Raw genomic sequence first — 11,084 nt, 5'->3', positions numbered from 1 at the left:
CTGTAAAATGGCTAAACAAACAGTAGTCTTACATCAATGCACTTACATTAATACACTGTATAAATAATTACATTTGGCTACCAAACCTACATATTTTCCAAAGGGAAAAATATATTTAAATCTTAAATGACATATTTTATAATTGGACATTCAAGTGGACTTTCAAATACTTTTTTTTTAATAATGTCAAAATGTTAAATAAAAAAGACAGATAACGCAGCAGGTTGTGAAGACAGGTCTTCTTCTGTACATTTGGAAGACTCATAAGGACTCATACCAGGTGGTTGATAAAACCCCTCATCAACACACTAAGATTGGAAGTTAAAATCACCTCAACAAGAGTGGTCTAGGGGGTGAAGTTTGACTTAAATCGTTGCCCATAACTACAAATCAGCACACTTATACAGTGTAGACAAATTCTGTATGGATGAAAGTGAATTACTTGTGCAAATATCAGACTTCAATGCTTGCATCTTGAGTTAGGCTTTAGCCCCAGTATCACAATTCAGTGGGAGAAAAATAGTTCACATCATACATTAACTTTGCACAAAAGTTCGAGTTGTTACATATACATTACAACATAAAAATCCTCTTGTGAATCTCTGGGTGGTGAACTTATGTGGTTGCTAATAACAATTGATGGTTACAAACTGAGTAGTTAAAAATTAAGAAACATTTTTCTGACACAAGGGCTCTATCTAGATGCCATGATACAAAAGAACAACACAAAATCAAGTTTTAGGCAAGTGTATGGCCTTACCCTGGGTTTTGTTAGTTTGTTAGTACAAAATGTTTTGCAGCCTTGGTACTGGACTGTGTTACCTTAGTAAGTGTCATTCAAACCTTTCCTTCCATGCTCTAATCACTCAGACTCTATATCTTGCTAAGTCACCAAACTGTGTCATTCCCATCAATTCTGAGATTTTATTTTTAATTTTTACATGAATTTAAAGAAGAATTAGAGAGACATGCACTTTGGTCAACCAACTCTTCTGGTAAGCAACATATAAAAATGCAATTCATCTCAGAAATCCATTCAAATGCGTGCACAGACAGAAACATTGCTCTTGGCATTGTTTTTAGTATAAAACTTGAAGGGATAAGCCCAAACAAACATTCAGACAGATGGACAGCAGATGACTAGGATAAACAGGGTTGTTCTAATATTAGGTTCCACACTGGTGCACCTCAGCCCTCCTCCTCAGATATGTGCCAGTCAGATGAAAAACAAATGATTCTGGGAAAAAGGGTTTGCAGAAAGGTAAATACATACATTTAAAGTGTACTTTAACCCCATACCACCAGGAAAACTTTAGGATCTGCCACCTAGTGAGAGTAGGAACCATTTGGAACCACACAGTCTTGAATGTGTTCTTCATGTGGTTTTGGATAATGGTTCTTTTTAGGATTGTCTCATTGCTAAGAAGAGTCCTCCCTCTCCTAGTTGACAGTCCTGTAGCGTTTGGTATTAGCTCCGGCCTGGCCTTTATCAGTGCTCCCAGCATAGTCTTTTGTATAGTGCAAGTGGAAGGGCAGAGTACACACATACACGTGTCTGCTCTCCGCAACAACAAACAGCAACAAAACAGTAGTGTTGTTACTCATTTCCTTTTCCAAAGCATCTGTCCATAATGTCATCAAAACATTTTCAGATTTTCTTTGTTCTTGGCCTCAATAATAAATGTTCTTCTTAGAGACTTGAGGCATGAAACACAGGTATCCCCTCATGACCTTCAGTTTACAATCAAGAGTACACTTTGAGGAGCAATGCAGTACTGCAAACGACAGAAAATCATGATTTTTTTGTATTACTACAGTATGACAGTCTCGCTCACAAGTGAGCTAATCAAGGCCATTATTTAGGGGAGGCATGAAAGCTGCTTGACCTAAATCTTATCTGACAGGACACATGGGGAAAGAGCTTCTTTGGCAACTCAGGAAGAGACGGAACATACAGGAGGTAAAACAAGGATCAGGGGATGAGGAGGGGGATTTAATTACGAGTCAAACACTGGAAACGGTTCTTAAAGAAGAGAAGACCGTTTTTTGTGTGAGTGGCATCTGAGGAGGCTGGCGGGTATCGGAACTTGGCATACGTCTTGTCACTCTCTGATTGGCCAACCCAGGGAAGCTTGATCTTGGTGGCGTGGTTGACTATGACATCATCACAGGATCCAACATGAAGTGAGCCAAGGCCGTCAATGAAGAATTCTTTAAAATAACAAAACAGCAAGACTAGTTACTTGTCTATTCAGTCATACTTCAAACACAGTGAATGTACTACTTCACACAAGTTGTATTGATGCATGGTACGTATATAGATGATAATATAATACCATAATATCACATATTTCCAGAAACATTCAGAAGTCTACAATCACAAGACAGGAGTGGCGTTGTGTAGTGCTCTCACCTAGGTGGGCAACTCTGGTCAGGCGTGGGTCAAAGCCAACCTGCTGCACCTTGTCAGTGCGGGCCAGGAAGAAGTTGATGACACCGTCGGTGACAACACAGTTGGGGAAGCCCTGTATAGCATGGTGGAAGCCCCTCCGCATGTGCAGGCAGTCGCCCTGCTCCTCTCCCGGTTCTATGGAGATAGTCTGCCGGTAAGTGGCAGTGTAGCCTGTAGCCTCCCGCACAGCCCCACCCACCTGAAACACACATGCACATGTGCACACATACATGCATTAACAGATACCACCGATAACACTGGATATGCGTCACAAAAGGATCACAAAGTCAGAAACATCAGTCACTATCAATGAGTGATTTTGATTGTGTCCTGTAGAAACTGGCTGCATCCAATAAAAGCTGTAGCAATAACAAAGTCCCCCGAAAAGAGAACAATGTTCCCCCTGTCTATCAGGGGGAACCATTTCTCATTGAAGAATGAGGTGCAGAATGGGGTGAAGAATGGGGTGATTCAAAGATCTGAGTAGCCTGCAGCTGTTGAACATACACTACCATCTCCACAACTGGAGTCCTCCTTAAGGACACAAGTGGTCCATTGTACTCCACCCTGAAAAGGCTCCACCCCCAGCCTTGCTTCTTTTATCCTTTCAGTGACATGCTCTTAGTTGTATGCAAGTATTCACATTCTTCAAGAAAAGGCTAAAGACGCACTTGCTCCGGGAGTACAACAGAACTTAGGAATGTTTAGCTGGACCTGATGTTAGTTTCTTCGGTTCACAATGACTCTTATTGAAAGACTTGTTGCTCTTGTTGGCTAGTTATGACAGATTTAAACTTGTTGTACTTGCTGTGAAATATTTTACTGTTGATTGTTCTTCTGCAGGTACACTCTTGCACTTTTTGGGTATCATGCTGCTTAATTGTACTTGCACTCTTTGAGTTTCATGTTGTTTAATTGTAACTTGTTTAACTGCATGCTCTTATGGTTCTTCCCTTTGGCACTTATTTGTTTTTTCACAATGTATGCTTCATGTTTTGTCTGCTTGCAATGTTTGGGGCTAACTCGTTGTTATGATCAGTGACCTATGCCCTTTTCCTTTTGCTATGCTCTCTTTTGGAAGTTGCTTTGGATAAAAGCGTCTGCTAAATGCATAAATGTAAATGTAAATTTATATAAATACAATTCCTTTTATAAATAATTTGAACTACCAGTGCACACTGTGTGTATATGTGTGCATACAAATGCATTACAGGTAGTACAGCACAATGATCACTGCATGAGGAAGTGTCTCATCAGGAAATATTCCCTTTCTTACATGTACAAACATGACTCTGTTTTGGGTGGAGCAGATGTACAATCTGTTATCAATGAAACGTTTTTAAAAAGCTAACATTTACAAACATAACAGTTGCAATTAGTTTTTGAAATGACAATAACGTTTTCCTTGAGAAAAACATCTGTGTGTGTGTCAGTTCCCCTCACCACGTCCAGTGTGGTCCTCTCTAGTACATCCACTAGTTTCTCCAGCTTGGTGTTGGAGCTGAAGATGAAGTCATCATCTACCCACAACACATATTTGGTGGTCACCTGGGACACAGCCAGGTTCCTTCCAGCAAACCAGCCCTACAACAGGAGGAGTGAGACAGAAAGAGATGGCCAGCAAAAACAGAACCCACAGAAGACAAAACAAAATAATCAGACAATTTTCAAATGACCTTGATGGCAATAATGTTGGTTATTACTTCTCAATGACAGCAATCAGATCAGATAATGTGTCAACAAAACAAACATGTTGGCAACAAAATGAATGCTCTGGATCCTTTGTTTAATGCCCCAATACTTCAATGTGTTTTGCTTACTTTTCCAAAGGGCATGATGTAATGCTCAATGTATGGCCCAGATACAGTTTTGGGATTTTCACTGTCATCAGCAATCACTATGGTGACAGTTGGATAGTATCGCCGCACACTGTCGATAAGATCTTGAAGCTTGTCGTAGCGCAGGAAAGTTTTGGTTGCTATGGTAACCAGGGCACTGATGTTGTATTCTAGGATGAAAAAAGATGAGGTTGTCCAACAAGGATTTGTGTCTACGTTTTTTTTGGGGTGGTATTGTTGAATTGCTTGTTGACTTTTTATGTAAACAAGAGATGCTTTGAGAAAGTGTTGTGTAGCTGTGATGAAAGACGCAGGTGACGCACCCCCTTGAGATCCTGTGTTGTAGAGTTTGGGAGTTACTCCATGGCGGATCTTGATGGTGAATATGGCTTGATGTCCCTCTGTCTCAAACTGCACTGAAACACAGAGTAAAGGGGAATTCCATTAACGTTATCATGTCTATGTAAATCAAAATAACATGATACTTTAAATCACAGAGACCGCAGAAACCAAAGAGGCATATCATTGAAGATATTAAGGATGTAACTTTGTGTGTACTTTGCTGATTTGCAATAAAAGGGTATAGACAAGCTAGGTTTGTGTGTAAGCTGTTGTGTGTGTTAAGGTGTATCCTCACCTGTGTCTGCAGTGCTGGGGTGGAACAATGTGTTGGTGTAAGTGACAAACTGCAGCTGGCGGTTCAGGTTAGGCATCAGACTGCTGGACAGGCTCATATGCATCTCACCATCACCTTTGATGGTGACCCCCTCCACCTCTGCTGCAACATTCAGAGTCCCCAATGAAACAGTGAAGTTGATCTGGAGGACAAAAGAAAAGGAGAGAGGGAGAGACGTAAACAACACACACAAATGGAGTGCTGCACATCATACTAATGGCACGATGCCTGGTTCTAAGAGGATGTTCACATGAAATGCCTGCTGCCTAATAAAAAACAGATGTTCATCATTTTGTTTGGTTCTCTGTCTTGGACTTACTGAGTAGATTTCTCTAGAAAGGTCTTGCAATGCCAGACCTGAAAAACAGCAAGTCACAATTGAGTGGTGTACATTCAAATAGACGGATTTAGGAATTTATTCTGTTTTCCTTTCAGAACAGTCAACTGCGCATTGCATAGCAGCTGCATCTAACAATACAGTATTCCTGCTGTATACTGTACAGCATAAACATAGTAGCAGTGTGAGGAGGGGAAGGGGGAAGAGATGGCAAAACTTTTGGGGTAAAGATTTTGAACTTTGGCGGTTGATACTGATACACTGATAAACTGTCATTATGCTGTTGGCTAAACCTTGCTGATGCATGCATTGCCATAAGTTAATTCTTTGTAAAATGCGATTAGGAAATGTCTGTGACACTTGTGTAGGTCCAAGGTCACAATGTTACCAAAGCGTATAGTGCCATGCAACTTTGAACAAGGATATCAGGAGAAATGTCAAGGCCATTTCTAAGAGCCCTATCTATAAACTAAACAAAAACTACCTAGCACCATGAATGTGGCATCTTCTGTCTGTGATTGCAAAGCCATGTTGATTGTCACCCCCCCCCCCCCCTTCCATATTGTGATCCTATTTAAGTGCCTGTATTATTATCATTCCTGTACTATCCTGTCTTGTGCTCTGAGATGCTCACCTTGGGTGTATCAGACTGCACCTTACAGATCTGTAATAAATACTTAGATTTGGTCTTGAACTTGTATTTGGCAACTGACTTCATTGATTTGGTACTTTCACAGCAATTAGGTACAACAAAAGACTTCTTCACTCCCCCAGGCAGAAAAAAGAGTACAATTATATTTCATTTAAATGTCTTAAATGACGGCTTAATACATTTCCATTTCATTTTTATGTCTTTATGCAATTGAAAGTGTACTTACAATGTATTGATTCTAGATGTTATATACAAATATATTGACAATCCTAAGTACTTAAAGTACTTACAAAGGTAAATATCCAATGTATTTTTTTTGTCTGCTTTGGACCAAAAAAGCCTTAGTTGTCAAACAACCATCAGTGCAGCTGTTGTAAGAGAGCCCTGCTAAAATAAAGGTAACAGAAGAGGGAGGATAAGAGTTCTTGCAGAGTAGAGTCAGACCTGGAACAAGAATGGTTTTGAGCGGCCGCACCTCCACCCCCTGTGTTGGATACTGGAGGGGACTGTTGGCCTCGGCCAGGATGATGGCATTAGCAGGACTCTGAGATCTGGAGGAGACACATTAATGTTAGCGAATACTAGTGTGTCAGTCAATTTCCACTTCACAAAATGATGTTTATACACAGTGGATATCATGGAATATTATGAAAAACAGAGGAATTAAGAAATATTTTCAGGCTAGTTATTCACCTCAAACCCTTTATGACTAACAATATGTTATGCAATTACATCAGCTATCTTGCTTATAGGCGTGATCTGTGTGTCCTGTGTCCCAACATGAAGTTCTACCATAGAATGCTACAAGCCCCCCAAAATTCGGAGGTTGGTTTTCAGCAGACCTCATCTGGAATCCTTGGTACTCTTTTGCCCTCCGTTTCTTCATCTCCTCCAGCTCTGACGCCTCGAAGGCGGTGTGCAGGGGATGGGCCGACACCCTTGGAAACAACAGCTGGGCAAAGGGAATGTTTACTCCCCAGTTTTCGCCCTCGCATACACACCCGTTACGTGCCAACAAGCTAAAGATTCATCAGAGACAGATAGAACAGGTTTCAATATTGTAAACTGACCATGGTCAGTAACCTGTCCTTACCAGGGTTTCCCGCAGCACTTTGAAGCTAAGGCGGTCGCCTAAGCAGCACACGCCTTAACTACGTTGTCAAAAAAAAACTAGTCTTTCTTTCATAGGGATATCCGCCATGTTACTGTATCTTGTTTTCTCCCTTTCATTCCAAACCATGACCAATGCCAGTTTCCCTTCTCTGCAGAACGCATAATTGTATCGCAAAAATTTCTGCGGGAAACCCTGCTTACCATGCGCCAGGTGATGTTGTTGTTTAACAGTGCTGTAAGAACGCTGCTAAGATGAGCTCTATGCATGGTAATTAGTTTGGCATAGCAGAGCAGTCAAGCAAACTGACCTTGCCACGCTTTCCTTCAGGCGATAGGGGATGTTTCCAGATATGTGGTCCAGTTCAGGTAGCCTTTCCTCCAGGTGGTGCTCAACTATAGGCCCTGGCCTCTGTCGTACATCTATAGTGCTGTAGGTCCGGGTGGGCCAGGAGTGGAGGAGGGCCACAACCAGAACCACAGAGGCCAAGAGGGCTAACAACACAGTCTTCCTCAAGGAGCGCATCCTACAAACTGGCACCAGAACACAGTGATAAACAGACAGAATTCAAGTTTATAGAATTTGGACTAACGTAATGACATTCTAGGCCTTACAGAATGATTGTGAGAAGATTTGAAAGTTTATTAGGTATATTCATTTTGTCAAATAAGTTTATTGGTAACAACTTCACATCAAATGCCTTTTCATTGTTAGTCATTCATAAAACTGTGTTTTGTCAACATTTGAATGTGGATGGCTTCATACCCTGCTGCCTTTATCCACTCAGAAAGAGAGGGTCTCCTGTTGACAACTGCATCTCCTGAAATCATGCACTGAGCAGTTTCCCATCTGCTAAAAAGAAGTTTGCCAAAAATCTCAGATATTTTCATATAAACATAATGTGTATTTCTCACTTGAAATACATTGGTTAGGGCCCAAAGGTATTTTTTCTATTGATTAATTTCTGTGTACAAACTGAAGCTCAATCAAATTCTCTAGTTTCATTCCAAGCGCATACAAAAAAAGGTGCAAACGCTTTGTTGGGACAAGCTCTATCACAATGTTGGCAACAAGTTCAACCTCCTGCAAACACTCCATGAATTGTAAACATTACAGTCCCAAAACATGATGAAATATCTTTCTGACTCGGATTGGGGAAGGTACTAAGCAAAAGTTCACCAAAGAAAAGACTTAGTTAGGTTAGGCAAACATTTTCCAGACTAATGTCATTTATGTTGTTTTTTTTTTACATAACTTGACAAAGTTAATGTAATAATGTGTTGCTGTTATATTGCTTACAGATGCAATCATAAGAATAAGAAATGCTAAGTAATAATATGTTTTGTAAATCAATATATAAATATATATATAAATATATATATATATATATAAATGAAATAAACCACATTAATACCCCACACTACCCAATTTACCCTTTTGATCAAATGTGTATGCCACTGATTGCTCTGGTGTTTTTGGTGTGAGATCATCGATTCGAGTGATTTAGGAGTAGTTAATAAAACACTTTTGTTTGGATAAACTATGTTTTTCGTAGTTTTTCTGGAAACTTCACCCCCCCCCCCCCCCAACTGATCTGTAAAACATGCCTAATCTACACTAGAACAGAAGTTATTATAGGGACTAATCAGAAGCCTTGAATGGTAAATGGTGAGTGCCCTTTACTGTTGTCATTAGAAGGTTATCTATAAAGAAAGGACCATGAAAGCACTCAGCACTATCAGCCTTAACTATCTATAATATAATGTAATGTCTTAATATCACTTGCATGACCCAGGAGAAGGACAGTATCTCTTTACTGCTGATTTTACTTATTCAATTTGGGATATATATTTTTAGACTACAAAACATTCAGTCTGTTTTAGTAAGTTAATCAAACAAGAAAAAACTGTAATATAACTAGAATTATGAAGTCTATCATTAATAGACTAGATGGATATAATCTGTTTCACAGTATCAGGCAAAGCAAAAACAATCTGGCCTACAACCATTTTCTCCAGTAGAATAATATTTGACAAGGTAAAAGATAAATTGGCTAAGGTAAAATTCTGTCAATGCAATCTTTGGCAGAATTAAATTTGCGTCTTACAAAAGTAAAAACAATGGTCATACCACATCTGGCCCACTCAAATGTGTCAGGAATGTTTTTCTCCATGAACTGGATGTGCTTTTGTGGATGCTTCAATCGACATAGCCTGTTTGGAGTTGATGTCGGTACGAAGCATGCCGATTTAAATACTGTACATTCTGGCTTATCTAAAAATTGTAAGCGCAAATACTGGCTTAGCTGTAGACTAGATGTTTAAATATCTGTCATTTGGGTAGAATAACTGAGATAGTGAGGACAGGCGAGTCCTGCTATGGGCTAATCAGTGACGCAAACGCGGTGCTTTCGAGACAGATAGCCTACATGGGATAGTCTAAATCCTCCCCAAAATACCTCGGATGTTAGTAAAAATATATACGCCATTTTTGTTGTGCATAGACCCGTAGTTGAAAGGAGCAAATATGTTTTTTTAATGAATCATGAAAGCACACGGGACTTGGGTAGCTGAGGCTCTGTATCCCTCGCATAAGTGCGTGACGATTTGGCCGGTTCAGAACCCACCCTATTTGTATTTAACAGGCTACTGCAGTCCCTGAGCATCGGATTCGCACCATATTTTCTTTTAACATTATTTTGTAATCCCACCCAACTAAAAGCACTGCCCTCTGTCATATGTGATTATGTCATTAGCCTACTACAGGCCTTTTAACTAACCGGGTATTGCACAACAATGCCTATTAACAGGTTTGGCAGCCAAGGGGTACAATAGTCTATAGCCTTCTCGGAGATTTAATATTATTTTTCTTAAATTAGCCTAGGCCCTACATAATGAATTAAACACGTGACATTACAGCTAGAAACATCGACAACGCCTAAACATGTCTGTATATGGTAATGAAACATAACAAGTTTGGGTTGTCCACTTGCAACAAACTGAGTCCGAAATTGTGGATTTTCATTATTGTCACCTGGTCAAAATGTTTGATGGAATTCTAAATCACCTCTAATCCCCTCAAGGTAATATTATCATTATTAAATTAACCTCAAACGAAAGGCACAAATTATATTGGCACAATCTTACCTTACACGGCTCCACCATTGAGGGTTTCTTTTTTTAAAAAAATATGTTCACCCATCTGCATCTACCATTTTTTTCTTAAACCGGAGTTACAATATGCGTAGGTGAATTAACGGCAGTAAACCCGAATCAATTCCGATAGATGATGTGGTTTGCGTAGCTGCACTGCGCGCTTCGCTCTTATGGCCCGTCAATACTTGTGGATGTACAGACATGACAACGATGCCGTCAGCGGCCAGTTCAGGGAATGCAGCACGCAGACACCAAAGGTCTCTCTCTCTCTCTCTCTCTCTCTCTCTCTCTCTCTCTCTCTCTCTCTCTCTCTCTCTCTCTCTCTCTCTCTCTCTCAGTTCAGTTCAGTTCAGAATGCTTTATTGGCATGACAGTTCGGGTTGAGCAGTATTGCCAAAGCAGTCCATATTGAAAGGACATTTTACAGTAATATATCTCTCTCTCTCTCTCTCTCTCTCTCTCTCTCTCTCTCTCTCTCTCTCTCTATCTCTTCCTCTCTCTGTGTCTGTCTGTCTGTCTCTCTCTCTATCTCTCTCATGTAAACGTTATCAGTTGTACTTGTCTTCTAAATTATGCAACGGAGATAATATTATATTTAAAAAGAAGGAATGAACAATTGGTGCCCAGCTACCAACAACATATTAAGTCTTTGGGCTTAGATTTTCTGGAGAAAATATGTGTTCTCTGAAAGCAACCTAAGAATGTATAACATAAAGACACATAGAAGACAATGATAGCTATAATTGTATTATTGTCATCTTTACTGACATAAGCAACTTTCAAAGGATTTACGCTTCTACCGTACCTTCAGACCATTCTGCACCAATCGAAGAACAGTTCGTGTCTGAAAGGAGGGTGTTAAA

The 11,084-nt window shown here is 39.9% G+C and overlaps 1 protein-coding gene across 3 annotated transcripts; it reads right to left on the bottom strand.

Annotated features, from left to right (window-relative positions):
- Positions 1–155: 155 nt before the first annotated feature.
- Positions 156–10,403, bottom strand: b4galnt1b (beta-1,4-N-acetyl-galactosaminyl transferase 1b). 3 transcript variants are annotated; one of them, XM_084706051.1, is made up of 12 exons: positions 10,213–10,403; positions 7,832–7,918; positions 7,377–7,599; positions 6,798–6,974; positions 6,400–6,506; positions 5,286–5,323; positions 4,928–5,108; positions 4,614–4,706; positions 4,273–4,460; positions 3,896–4,036; positions 2,414–2,651; positions 156–2,211 (listed from the first exon to the last, which is right to left on the bottom strand). In XM_084706051.1, the coding sequence occupies exons 3-12, from the start codon at positions 7,589–7,591 to the stop codon at positions 1,994–1,996; spliced, it is 1,596 nt and encodes a 531-aa protein (XP_084562177.1). In that variant the 5' UTR covers positions 7,592–7,599; positions 7,832–7,918; positions 10,213–10,403; the 3' UTR covers positions 156–1,993. The 3 variants fall into 3 exon arrangements, with proteins under 3 accessions (XP_084562177.1, XP_084562176.1, XP_084562179.1); XM_084706050.1 differs by having other exon boundaries at positions 7,832–7,915; XM_084706053.1 differs by having other exon boundaries at positions 2,075–2,211; positions 2,414–2,587; positions 7,832–7,915.
- Positions 10,404–11,084: the final 681 nt, after the last annotated feature.

This window comes from Hypomesus nipponensis, chromosome 9, assembly GCF_054491055.1.
Source record: "Hypomesus nipponensis isolate SF chromosome 9, ASM5449105v1, whole genome shotgun sequence".
NCBI classification, from domain to species: Eukaryota; Metazoa; Chordata; class Actinopteri; order Osmeriformes; family Osmeridae; genus Hypomesus; species Hypomesus nipponensis.
The sequence above is the reverse complement of the archived record's forward strand: the minus strand, read 5'-3'. Positions and strand labels throughout refer to the sequence as shown.